Consider the following 14227-nt stretch of genomic DNA (forward strand, 5'->3'; position numbering starts at 1 on the left):
GTATCACTCAGTGAATAGAATAGATCCCTAACCTAACCCTTTGAAAGAAACTGCACTCATGTATAAATTTGTCTTAAAACATGGTCAGATCTTCATGAACAAACACAATGAATTTGAACTAATAAACACACAAATCATTGTATTGTTCTTGTCCACATTGAATACATCATTCAAACATTCACAGTGTCGGTTGGAAAGAGTAAGTGAACATCTCGGCTAACGACATGAACACAAGCCAATTAGAGTCCAAAGTTTGCACAATGTCATTATAATCAGATAGGAGGTATGTGTTAGGAGCTAATTAGACTTTCACAAAAAAACATTCACAAATTCTGATGAACATTTTGTTATTCAGAAAAATCTCCCACTGATATGAGCCGTGCCTAAAAAGAGGATCTCAGAAGACTTTGGGTTAAGAATTAATTATTTCTAAAGAGATGTAAAGGTTTACAAAGTCATTTCAAAGAGTTTAGATATTCATCCGACCAAAGTCAGAGAGATTCTATAGATGGATGATTTGGATTTGTATCTATATAAGTGTTCGTCCAGCTAATCTGGACCTGTTAAGCTCCACATCACCGAGGGGAAAATGCATTACCAAGTATGTGTCAGGGTGATCTTGATCATCAAAATTAATCTAATATAGAACAACTCTAAACAGAGAGAGAACATGCCTGAGCAGCTCTGGAGGAACAGTGGTCCAGTGTTACTCCGTCAAAGAAAATGTAGAACAGTGTGTACACTTGCATAACGTTCACATTTATTTGGTTTCAAGTCCTAACATATTCTAAACATGCTTTTAACACGTAATGGATCACATTCTTCACAGGTAGTTAAAGTAACAAGAGCAGACAAGAGATTTCTGGAGAGAAAAACATAAAGGCGTTTCAATTGTCTGATCACAGGTGATGACATGTGTAAATCTATTTCTTCCCTGAGATATGTCAAGATTTGTATTCACTTCCTCCAAACTCTTCTCATTATCATCATGTGCTCCTGAACAACAGAGTTATCACAGTGCTACAGCACGAGGGTTCAACACGTTTGTGTTGTTTGCCTGTACTGGCTTTTAATAGTTGTTCCTCCCTGACCACAGCTGCAAAAAAATAAAACTGTGCAAAATCTGGCTTTACCTTTCCTTTCTATACGTTTTTAATGGCTATTCCTACAGTTACTGTGACATTGACTATCCAGTGGCAGCGCCTTTAGACTATTGATAACACTGCACTGCACTGTCTGTCGTCGCGGGCCGCTGCATCAGGGTGACATGAGCAAGTGAGAGCATGTAAACAGGAGATGTCAGTTTGACCACAGTTACATTCTCCAATTGATATTTGATCACGAGCAGCATTGACAAAGTCACAGCTGATAGCAGTCCCATTGTTATCACTCCATGTTACCTTGAAAGGCCTTGTCAATGAACAACAATCATAGGACTACAGAAAAAACCCAGACACACTGTAATATCATGATGTGGTGAATATAGTGTAAACAACAAACAGCCATTCACAAGATAACAAGACGTACTTCAAAAAGGTCAGCACGGGAAAATAAAGCACTAGTTAACTGCAGTAAGAATGCATCACGTGAATGCTTAATCAGTACGCGGACACTGTCACTGACATTCTTTCATCTTTGGTATGGATAACAGGGCAGGAGTGAAATAAAAGATGACTCTAATTTAACGTGGAAAAAAGTCAAAGATCAGAGAAAATAAAAGCTGCTGGCAGCAGACGAGTCTGAGTTAGAAAGGAAAATGAGGCAACGTGTTTACGCATTAGAAAAATGAGAAAGAAAACAGGCATCAGCACGTGTTCTAAAGCTGAGAGGTCACTGAGTGAAATAAGAGACACAAAATAACAGAACATTGGTGCAATGAAACCAATAAATAAGACAAAAAAAATCACCTATTTGAAAGTAACATGATGACAAATAAAGAGGTAGTTTCAGTACAGAAATTGCAAATGACATCCCTTGTCTGCAAAAAAAAAAATACAAATACAAATACAGAAAATAAAAAGAACACTTTCATCAGCATATGTGTATCAAAATATGCCAGTTAGGAAGTCAGAGCAGTGGCAGTAAGGTAGCTGTGGATATTTTTATTTAAACTTTGATTAGCATTTACTGCTACATTAAAGGAAAAATCCCACTTCAGATCCTCTTCCACCGTCAGATCTCAGCAGTCTGTGATGTTCACTACATTCCTGGAGTTACTCTGACATGAGGGGACTTTGTTCTTTGCCACCCTGAAAATTTCCTTGGGTACTCCTGCTACACAGTTAGCAGGGTTCTATGTTTCCCTGACTGTTTCTGTACAGATTGGCTAGACTGTTGAACATCAATGCAAAAATGGCAGTCCTTGGTCTTTCCATTCTCACACCAAACTTGACAGATAACACTTGTATTTCAAATCTTTGGAATTTCTGTCATTAAACTCTATTGTTAAGCATTTCAGGGGGATTTTTCCTTTAACATGATCCATCATATCACTCAGATTTCTGTTACATTAAAAAATCTATCCCTGAGAACATGTGGATTAAAGGGTCAGATCATAAAATTTGCATAAACACATTTTCTCACCTGGCACCGTATATAGTTCTGGTTGTATATGGCCAGGTTTTGAAATATCCACGTGGTGCTTACAGAACTGACGAAAGTACATTATAAATATATTTTTTTAAGTCTCTGCGCACTATACACACTGCTGCTGGTTTCATATTGACTATTTCTTTGATAGAAAGTAGTTCCAATGAAAACCCAATTACAGTTAGGACTACAGTACTGATTTTTGCAGAAAGACATGTTTTTTAAAAATGTAATTTTCTAATAATGTGAGCACCACAAACTAAACTCTTTCCGCTCCCATTGTATAGGGGTGAAAGAGAGATATCTCAAAACTGCAGCTGATAAAATCAAAACCACCTCCAAGGCGACATATCCCTCGGGGTGAGTGAGAACATTTTCTAGTATGTTTATTATAATTTAACTAAAATAACCCTTTAACCTTAGAAATCTGTGTGATGAATGATGTCTATTTTACTGTAAGGACACAGATCATATTGTCTATGCACCTGACGCAGCTGCTCTGAGAACAATGGTAGTAGAAAATTTGTGTAATTCAAGTTTGAAACCAACATTGCTCCAAAACATCACATTGTAAAATAAATCAAATAATGCATAAAAAACTGTCAACATTGTCAATATAAAATGTAGCTGACATCGCCTGAGTAATACTTTTTTTTTCATAAACCACTGTGGACAAGGGAAAGAGCAATTATTAATGTCAAAAAACGTCAAGAATCTGTTGAAAATTTTGAAAATGATAGAGCCTTCTCTTCACTCTGCAAAAAACTGAATAACAACAAAAACCCAAAAACATTCACAATAACTACAAAGGTACATGAAAATGTATAAAAATCAAAAGATGAAAAGAGGCTAACTGAAACATTTGAAAGATAATCACTGCATTGGACTGGTGGTAGAGTTAAGGCTGCACACAGAGTGGTCGATAGAAACTGGCAAGAGAAGCCATGACATTCTGATGATGCCACAGACTCTCGCTCCATCCATCATCACTGCCAAAAGAAAAATCCACACTGCATGTCTCACCTTAAAACCACATCCACTTTCACCGAATGAGGGGGAGTGGGGACCTTGGGGGAAATAAAGTGGAAAAGAAAAACACTTTTTCTACAGAGGACCTACAATGTCCTGGAACCTACATCTACTAATACTACAAGTACATCAGCATGGTCACTGAGGAACTCCTGAATGCAATACATAACACTCACTTTACCCTGTTTAAATCCAGGTCGGCAGGGACCTGAGAGAGAGGAACACGCTGGGTGGGCAGTGGCCGAGAGTCAAGGTCTCCACACCTCACCGTCGTGTGCAAAAAAGAGAGTCGTTGCAAGAACTGCATTGTGTCTGCATTTCAAAATTGTTCATACGTCATGAAACGGCTAAAAACTTGAAGAAACCAAGAAGAAACTTCAAGTAGTTTGAAATGATCATCTCATACTTCAAAAATAAAGACCATTTTCTATGGCTTTTTTTTTTTATAACAATGTGCATATCTGTCACAGAGGGTATATGAAAGCCAGAGGTCACCTAAATTCTCTAAAACTAGCCTAGAATCATTAAGACATGGCCCAGATCAATCACACTGAATCCCCTTTTGTCTGGGTTAAAGTGACAATCCGCAAGTTCTTTGCTGTTGATAAACTTAAAATTTACCGTGTTGATTTTCGGAACAACCTTTAAACCCTGAAGACCTGACCTGAACCAGGTCACACTTATTAGTCCCCTTTAGATTGGAGTCAGGTCTAACTTAAACTACAACTGGTCTTAGGTCTGTGCAAAATTTTGATTGGACCGGGTAAGACCTGAGAACAGTCTTAAGTTCCCGGCCAACAGAACTTTTGAATGGACCAGTTGGTTTTTAATTTGGGGTATTCCCAAATGGTTTGAAGCTGGAAAAGCTAACAGAGGCTAGCACTCTGCGCCAGCTTAAAATGAACTAAAGGCAATGACCGCCGACTGTTAATCACTTCTCATGGACTTGGGTTCATTTGACTTCTATGATTTGAATCCAGTTGTTGTTGGTTCTAGTTTGGTTCTGCTAGGTCAAGTATACATCAACTGACCTGTGAAGATCTCTCGCTATTTAGAACACCAAGAGTTATGTTTCATGATTTTGGTGTGTTCTGAATGAATTGAAGAGCTCAGCATTACACGGACTACCACTTTAACCCACAACACAACAGTATTGTGGACCTTAGATTTAGGTATGTTGAAAAAGCACCAAGTTCCTGGCACTACAGGCAAAAGAGCCCAAATAATGAGCCGTCTCATGAGAAGCAAAGGGAGAAGCAAAGACTGGGAATCACGTCTCCTCTATGCATATAGTATGTGTGCATAAGAATGTGCGCATGTTTAGTAGCATTTAGAATGAAATCCGGCAACATACTCATCTGTCCAGCAAAGGGTTCTCCCCTCTGACACAGATTGATTCATTTCTTATCTTGATCCTTCATTGATAAGAAACCTTTTTTCTTTGTGAAGCTATCAGCTCCCCACCATTCAATGGGTGTTTGAAAAAAGCATTGCATAACACTTTGGTCAAAAAAGGAAAACAATAAAAACTAAAACAGCAAACCTACATATCCTCGTCTTCCTCTGCATTAAAGCCTTACATCCCCAGTCTATGATTGTAAAAAATACCCGTATGCTCCTTTTTTAACGAAGATCCCACAGAACCAACAACTGTCACTTAACTCATGGAATGTTAAATTGACAAGATAACCTCTCATTAGCAGAATATCTGAGAGTCCATGCAGATAAAAAAGCTCAGTTTTTCTAACTAACTTAGCATTTTCAGTGTAACTAAAGACTGGATTTCAATCTTTGATTTATGCAGCTCCTTTGAACATTCAGTCTCTGATTGAGTTGCCAAAGCATCCACAGGAATTTGGTTTTAGACCGGGCCTCTCTTCATTTAACAGCAAAAAAAGGTACCTGAAAATACATAACATCATAACATCTTCCTGAGGTAGTCTCAAAACACTCATCACGTGTCTATCCGCCCCTGTCTGAATAAAATAAACTCTCTTAAAGTCTAGTTCTAACAATGGCAACACCGACACATTGAGCAAACTGGATACACACTTGTAAACTCCAAAGACCAATGCATCTACGAGCATTTGTTTTGTACAGAAGCATGTGCACAGTGTAAATCAGCATACATTCAGCTCTGTCATGTAATAAATATATAAAGAAAAAAGTTACAAAAAACAAACTAGCTGCTTGTCACATTCACAAGAGGGGAGACCAATCCCTCGACTCTGTGGGTCGGGGGGTCTAGTTTCCGGCGGAGGTGGTCACGCAGGGCAACGGGCCGGTCCTGTAGCTGGTCAGGCTGGATTTGCAGGAGTGCAAGACTGCTTTGAACAAGAGCGGGAGCTGCTCCAGAGGGACATTCACCAGCTTCCCTGTAAACAAAAACAACTTGATTTATATTGAGCTAAGCTTAGGCTAGTTACCCCTGAAACTCCAGCAGTGTGTTGTGGACTCAAACACTTCACCCACCCCTCCATCGGCATAGTGGTGAGTAGATAATGAGTGAATTTGAATTTTTCGGTAACACAGGACAAAAAAAATGAAAATTGGGAAAACTGTTTTTTGATATGGGAGAAAGTCAGAGTAACAAAGTCAAGAGCAGAATGAACTGATTGAATCAGTGCTGTGGAAATATACAGTATTCTGAATTTATGGAAAATTATATATATTTTTTTTCTTAAAATGAGTGCAAATAGGGGAATTAAAGATCCAGGGCTGTCTCTAATATGAATCTGTTTCAAAAACCGCTGTAATTCACCTTTTGAAAATTGTTTTATCAAGCTGCCATATAAGTTTTCACAGGCTGGCAGCGATATATGAAGGTTGTTATAAGTGCTCAGTTATATTCTTCAATCACGAGACACAAAGTCCACTTTTAATGTGTTAGTCCACCATTTGTTGAGCCAAATATCTGACATTTCAACTACCAAGTAATAATGAACCGAAACCCTCTAAAAGTTCAAGTGGAGCGAGAATATATATATATATATTTCTGAAGTTACCAGCGTGTTCACAACATTGATCGCAGAAAAGAATATGGAGCCATTATATTCCACACAACCTTTGTACTAGACAGCTCTCAGGCTCTGTTCGGACCTCGTGTCTCTGCAGCTCTACATACAGGTGTGAACCCAGCAGGATCACATCGGGAGATGGTCCAAGAAACATGTGGCCACATTCTTTAATTGTGTGAATGTGTCTTGGGCCACATTGAAGGACCGTCTACCCGCTGACGTCCTTTGTGTAAGCTGAAGTATATACTCATATCATCTAAGCTGACTTTGTCCATGACGTCTGAGAAATTCAAAAATTCAAAAAGCCCTTTGAGATGTAATTCATACTTCTTGGGTGATTTGGTTTGACCAAAACAAACCCAGTCTGACCCAGACACAGGAGGTCAATTTGGATGAGAGGTGTAACATTTTCAAAAATACAAGCAAGTCCAGTTGTCTATGTGCACTTCTACAAGTCCTGACAAAACCATGACACTGGATGACTGAGAATCTTCACAGGGGCTCAAAGGTCTTACCTGCGATGCAGCGGATCTCCGGCAGACACATCATGATTTCAGGAAAGCGTTTGGGCTGGTGCGGGTACTTGTACTCAGTGTAGTCCTGACACACATACCAGTAGCGCTTGTTCAGCTGCTCAAGCTGGGAGGTGTTGGACAGTCCTCTGATATCTGCAATGATACAAATGATAGGAGTCATGTAGAGAAGACACTACGGGTCAAGAAGCGCTTGGGTCATGTAATAACAGAGCTTGTGTTGTTACCTTGGTTGAGGAAGTTGATGGCCTTCATACATGCATACTCTTCATTACTGATCTTCAACTGGTGGAACTTACGAAACAGATATATCAGCCTCTCCATGACTTCCATCCCATCCTCACTGAAGCTGAGGAATAAAACACAGACTTGTCATTTACACTGGAAAAATACCAAAGTAAAAAGCTGTCACTTGAGGGTCATTTTAAAGCTACTGCATATTCTCCAAACAAAGCAGAAGATAAACTGGTTTACTGTCCACATTCAAATCCACTGTGGTGAAGTGGAGTAGCTCATCACAAAATGAAAAATCCCCTCAACACTATTATCTTCTATGCTTCAATGAACAAGGCAAAAATGAGGGAGGGAATGTGTCACATCTACTGGAAGTGCTTAACAAACGTCTGGCTGATCCCCCAGCTTTTTATAAGAGTTAGAAAAACCCACAGAGTTTAATTCCACTCATCAAACCTCAATCCCCTGTTTTTCTCATAGTTCTAATCTCACCCACAAACTTTAGTGCCGCCACTGTAAATCAGATATCCAGTCTTTAACGACAAGCAAATTGACCGAAGCAGCACAACAGCACAGTGTATTAGGAGAATGTGTGTCATGAGGTCAGATAATTCTGGTCTGATTTACACAGAACCAACCCCCCACTCATCCTTTCCTCTCCAGAATGGGACATGCATGTATTTCACATGCCAGACGGTGCTAGCCACAGCTCTGTCCTGAGGAGTCCTCCCATTCACGCACCACTTCACTGGCCCTCATCCAACAACAATACATTCCCTGTTGGTTTCAAGGAAATATCAAACGCTTTTAGAGATACTGTGCTCACAGAGTAGAACGTCTTGCCTTTGTTGTTGCAGAGGGGAACATTTAATTCTTGATATCCACCTCTCTTCATGAAATATGGAATTGTCCTCGCTCCAACGGGTTACATATAAAATCTTAAATGTGGAGTTGGTAAGTTGTTTCGGAAAAATGTTTCATCTCATTTGTTGAAATCCTCTTCACGTCCTGATAACCATCAATAAATAAAAGAAAGCTGGGGTCTTTGGCCCTTGCAGGGCTGTAATAAACACAACTAATCATTTCATTTGGACAGCATGAAATAATTGGCGAGGGGTAGCGACCTCATTGTTGTGTGGGTCTGTCTGGTATATGATGCTAGTCTCTCTAACATCATGTTTTAAGCAACATTAACTCGTTTTTGGCCCCATAATGGCACATGATAAAGTTACCATGAACATGTTAGATAACCGATCAGAGCAATGGTAGCATTCATTTGGATTTATTTGTGTTTCTATCCCCCTCTGCTTTCCCTGAGGGAAATATCAGCCTCTTTAACTGCTGAATGCTCCAGCCTGTCACTGACCTTGTCAATCAGCTGTTTGGTGCTGAGCAGGTTAGAGCTTTTTCACTCAACACCTCCAGAGAAATGTGGTTTGGTTTAAATCAATGTAATCCAAATCACAAAATATAAGACCCAAGTTGCAATGTACTTGGGTAATAAAACAAGGATAAGGGAAGCCCCCCCATGCAAATCGCTTCTTTAACTCATTGGCACTTACCCTTGCAGCTCGTCATCAGACGGTGTATACTTGGCAGTGATGTCAGCCAGGTCTCCGAAGATCTGGGCACTGTAGATAGTCAGGCAGGAGAGCAGGATGAGCTCCTGCCAGGTGGAGCTAAGCAGGCAGGTGTAGTCCTCTATGGAAAGCTCGCAGAAGAATGGCAGCTTCTTGATCCAGGAGATCTGACGGAAGAGCAACTCATCTGCCAGGCGACACAGCAGGGCGAAGAGCTCCACCTGCGTCACTTTGTACCTGGGATGGAAAAGACAACAATGCATTAGGATGGGAACTTCGTCTTGCTGTGCATAGCTTAATAAGCACGTGAAATCTGATTGACTACATATTTGATGCTAAATTTACCATGGCGACGCATTAACTACCTACTAATTCATTAATTTTGCCATTGTCATAGTGGAAATGAAGAGTTGCTTTTTTAGCCATTACCTGTGATGTAACAAGTTAATTAGAAAATCTCTTAACTTGAAATTCAAATAGACAGATTAAAGGTGGTAGGCGAGAGGTCTGCCACATGGTCATTTATGAATGAATGCATATTATACGCGCGCGCGCACACACACACGCACACACACACACACACACACACACACACACACACACACACACACACACACACACACACACACACACACACACACACACACACACACACACACACACACACACACACACACACACACATCAATTTTGTTCTCTCATTACAAAGTTTTACATGGAACCCAGTCTGCAGTCGACTTCGCCTTCAACAATGTCTTCTAAATTCTACTTGGGCCAAGTCACCAACAGGGACAAAATATCAGCAGCAGAAATAAAATAACAAAACATTGAATGTTTGGAATGAAATAAATGACCGGTTTTATTTAAAATAAACTCTCACATAGCTGCACAATGGGAAAACTGCAGTGTTGAACTTTGACTTTTTTAAGTCTGTGCTAACAGTTTGTAGTTAATAGGATAAGACTTTAAAAAACTGCAAAGTGTGGTCTTTTAAATCTCTAGTGATAAGCAACCTAAGCTTTCTATGAGCTGGGAAGAAATCGACACAATGCACATGTGTTGTATTGTCTCACCCGTCTTCTATGAGCATAGGTGTGGTCAGTGGGGCCAGGTCTTCAGCTGCCACCAGCTGCAGCACCAGGGGGTGGGACTGTGGGTAGATGCTGCGGGGCTGGGGGGCCAGCAGGCCGGACTGGGCGGCATAGCTGAACAGGTGAGGCAGGAGCTGGTAGTGTGTGGACATGGAGGTGTTGATGTACTGGTCCCTGAGGGCTGCCGTGTAGCCGTTCATTTCCACAGAGCGACTGTATGCACACAGAGGTCAAAGGTTACACACACAGACAGATAGGGGCACATCTGAATTCTTTTTAATATAAAAGGAATAGTTGGACATTTTGAGAAATACACCATCTTACTCAGAGGCAGATGCGATTGATACGTCTCATATCTGTGTGTTCAGTAGAGAGCAAAGCCAGTGGTTTCCCTCTGCATCCTGTGTTTGTGCTATGTTTTGCAAAACATGCCACTATTATATACAACTAAACCTCTGTTCTGGACATACAGTCGTATAACCTGTGACCTTTATACTCGACTCTGGTGGAGCTCGGTGCTCTTTTGTATTAACATTGTTTTGTAAATTTCTTAGGAAACTTGTAGACTAAACTTTGCAGTTCACTTTGTACCTGCATACCAAAGCTTTCTCTGCTCAGGCATTCTATTTTGTTGTTCATTTCTGCTCAGATTTAATTTGATAAAACAAGTATTCCTCTGAATAGTTACCAGGCTGTGTGGCTGCAGAGATAAATCTTCTGTTTATACAAAATGAGACGAAAATAAATACCGTCATGCGAGTACCTAGACAATATTTGCCCTTGATGAGTGCAGATAGACAATATGCTCGTCTCCTTAGCAAGAACAGCAGATAGTGCTGCAAGCTCTTTGTGTTTGCTATCATCACCAAGCCTGAGGAGCTGCATATTCAGGCATTCTTAGGTTGATGAATGCCTCAACTGAAGTCTGGATGAGACAGGAATGAGGTGTTAGACTGTCAGGGCCGGCTCATTATCTCACTGATGGGCCAAGTGCCAGCGCTGTACGGCTGAGTGGATGAGATGAACAACTCACTTGGATGAGAGAGTGGAGGCAGGTGACGGCTGGTTGCCCTCCGAAGCTCCGTTGCTGGGAGAGCTGTGGTCGCTGTCGCCGTTGTTGCCCCAGTTGTGCTCCGGGGCATCCTCCTTGAACTCCTGCCCTGACATGATCCGCTCTATCTCCTCCTCCGTGATCTAAAACACACAAATACACAGTTTAGAGGTTGTTGGGTTTTTTCCCGCTTATAGGACATCCTCATAAGACCAAAGGCACGATGTGTCTCAGTTCAACTGATTAGCAGTGACTAGCTCTGTGCTGCTTCTCAATCAAATGTTCAGGAGCAAGGACACAATCACACAATGAAACAGGGAGCTAGAGAAAGAAAGAAAGGAGGCAAACAGGTACGCGCCTGTGTGTGTACGCATGTGTGTGCATTTGACTGACTGATACACACACACATACACACACACACCTAAAACAATAGAATCCTTGCAGGTCTGTGCTGGGAGAAAGCACAGACTAAAGCTGTTTAGAAAGGCATTAACATTCCGGAAAATGTAGTGTCTTGTGTCTGTAGCTGGGGTCAATTCATTGTCATTTCTATCAATTCAGTACCTACATTGAAACAGCAATTCATTCCATATTAATGACAGAGAGGTCATCCTTTCGTTAGGGTTTAGAAATAAAGCCGTATTTTAATAGAAGCTGGGGTTTCGGTTTTTTTACTCACTGAATTGAGTTGGAATGAATTGAGCTCATCCCTCCCCTGAATAGTGACTCAGTGGTACTTAGCCTCATGTCACCCATTTTCCTGACCATTTGTTCTCTCAAATGAAGCTGGTGCTGAATAGGGAATTATCAGTGCTACATGATAATTCTGATGATATAACAAGGTCAGTGCTCACGCTCATTACATCCTTCAAGGGTACACCCACATGGTTAGCATTACAGCACCGGTTAGAGCGGTTGTCCTCCAACCAGAAGGTCGATGGTTCAATCCCAGTCTTCCCCTCTTTAGCAAGATGCTGAACGCGAATGGCCCGAAAAGATGCACTGTATGAATGTGTGTGTGAATGGGTGATTGGCAAACTGTACTGTAACGCACTTTCAGTGGTCATCAAGACTAGAAAAGCTCTATATAAATACAGACCATTTACCATTTATTTAATTGAATGGTTTGTGCACTAAAGGGTAAGTGAGCTAACTCTGGGACTGAGCCAGGGTAATATGTATAGAGTGATTGTATATAGAGAGAGTGAGTGAATGTCATGAGAACATTTCAGGGGATTATTGAACATGAAGTCGTCAATGTACCTGAACAGGCCCGATGCTTTTGTTCCTCCCTCCTGGCATGCCATCCTCCCTGATTGCTACATGACAAAAAGAAAGATTTCATTTACATTTGCTCCATGAACAAGAACAAGAACACGATTCATGATTAGTATCACAGCTCTACCTAGTGGCTGAAATCAATCAAACACTGCACTGCCTCACGCCCTGTACATCCATGTGGGGATTTTTTTCCTTTGGTTTGAACTACAGCTTTTCCTCCATCTGTTAGCAGGCAAACATTTATCTTTCTGTTCCATAGGGATTATTTGTTTAACACTGTGAGTTAAGTAAATCTATTTCATGTGACAAGACAAGCTGAACCGAATTTATACATTTGGAGAATAAGTCAAACAAAATGAAATCTGAGGTCACTTAAATAGTTTCATCCACTAGGGGGCAGCATAGGCAATTGGAACAAACAACATTACTCCTACTAGTGCTTACTGTATGAATGTGTGTGTCTCAGAGGAACTGTAAGAACAAATATTCATTGGAACAACCAATATTTGAGCCTTGCGAGCAGGTTGGAGCAGCTGTAGTAGACCAACATGTTGAGTGGTGTGATCTTTTTTAAGTTAGTTGCATTGTTGAAACGTCCATTAACTGTAAGGGTAACATCACATCGAAACATCCATAAAATAAAGCATACACTGGTTTCAAAATTTCGACAGTTTGATAAAAAAATTATATAATATTTCATTCAAGTTAAATTAGTTTTGAACAAGTCTGATCTGATTCTGAAAAGACTTAACTGGAGCTACAACCCATTAGTAAATGAATACAATTGATGAATTATGTTTATAAACGTTTAATCATTCAAGTAACCTTTCAAGAGGAAAAAGCTAAAGATTTACTAGATTCAGTTTGTAAAATGTGAGGATTTACTGCCTCTGTGAAAAATTATCAAACAAATAAAAGTTTTTCTATATTCTTGTAATGAAAGGTAGTAATAAAAACGTTTTGGGATGTCACCGTTAACTAATAAATAAAAGAGGAAATTCTGTTCATAAAAAAAATACATTAGTTGAATTAATATTGTAAATAATCTGAGGCTGCAGACTATTTTGTTGATTTTCTCATTTTGATTATTGTAACATGTAGACTTTGCTCTTATCTGTAAGAAGAAACTAAAACTAAAAACTATGAAAATAATTATTTCACTTTCAAGGAGAAGCCTTGATGTGCAATACTAAAAACATGCTTTTACCATGAATGGAAATCTTAGCTGTTAAGTGGAGACAAATAATCAAAAGACTTGTTTTTTCGTTTTCTCTTGCAGGCGGGAGCACTGAAAGCGTATAATGTCAACTGAAGTAATGTCCTGTGTGTGTCCAAATGTTACCTTTGCGGTTCATCCCCATTTGCAGACACTTGAGCAGGCGGCAGTACTGGCAGCGGTTGCGCTGCTTGCGTGACATCTCACAGTTCTTGTCGCGGCTGCAGCGGTACACACGCTTGTTGCAGATGCTGCGCTTGAAGAAGCCCTTGCAGCCCTCACAAGAGATGATGCCATAGTGCAGGCCTGTGGCACGATCTCCACAGATAAGGCAAGTACGCTGGTCAGCTGGATCATCTGCAGACGGAAGAAAAAGAGGGAAAAGGGACAGATTTAGAAATCCACTCTCTGCAAAACCCTTGCTGAAGGCACAAGTTTTTAATTGAGATCATGGGGGTGGCCGAGGCTTAAGTGTTATCCAGGCGCTGGCTAATCCGAAGGATGCTTAAAATCTAACTCTCATTTTCTGAAAGTGGAGGTGTAACAGGCAGCAGGATGGAGAATGGAGACGTTGTGTAGATTATGTTTTATTCAGAAACTCTGGTG

At 40.4% G+C, this 14227-nt stretch overlaps 1 protein-coding gene across 4 annotated transcripts in view; it reads right to left on the reverse strand.

The window, feature by feature from the left end:
- Nucleotides 1-738: 738 nt before the first annotated feature.
- nr6a1a (nuclear receptor subfamily 6, group A, member 1a) overlaps nucleotides 739-14227 on the reverse strand; it is an 85427-nt gene continuing 71938 nt past the window's right edge. For 2 of the 4 annotated variants that reach the window (XM_034595794.1, XM_034595797.1), the window contains 8 exons: nucleotides 13748-13978; nucleotides 12388-12443; nucleotides 11107-11267; nucleotides 10056-10286; nucleotides 8965-9219; nucleotides 7396-7517; nucleotides 7151-7303; nucleotides 5863-5993 (listed from right to left, as the gene is read on the reverse strand). In XM_034595794.1, coding sequence (XP_034451685.1) covers nucleotides 5863-5993; nucleotides 7151-7303; nucleotides 7396-7517; nucleotides 8965-9219; nucleotides 10056-10286; nucleotides 11107-11267; nucleotides 12388-12443; nucleotides 13748-13978 — 1340 coding nt within the window. Of the gene's footprint in view, nucleotides 5994-7150; nucleotides 7304-7395; nucleotides 7518-8964; nucleotides 9220-10055; nucleotides 10287-11106; nucleotides 11268-12387; nucleotides 12444-13747; nucleotides 13979-14227 lie in introns of all 4 variants that reach the window. The other 2 variants (XM_034595795.1, XM_034595796.1) reach the window with 2 other exon arrangements.

The sequence above is a fragment of the Hippoglossus hippoglossus genome, chromosome 9 (genome assembly GCF_009819705.1).
Source record: "Hippoglossus hippoglossus isolate fHipHip1 chromosome 9, fHipHip1.pri, whole genome shotgun sequence".
Lineage (NCBI taxonomy): Eukaryota > Metazoa > Chordata > Actinopteri > Pleuronectiformes > Pleuronectidae > Hippoglossus > Hippoglossus hippoglossus.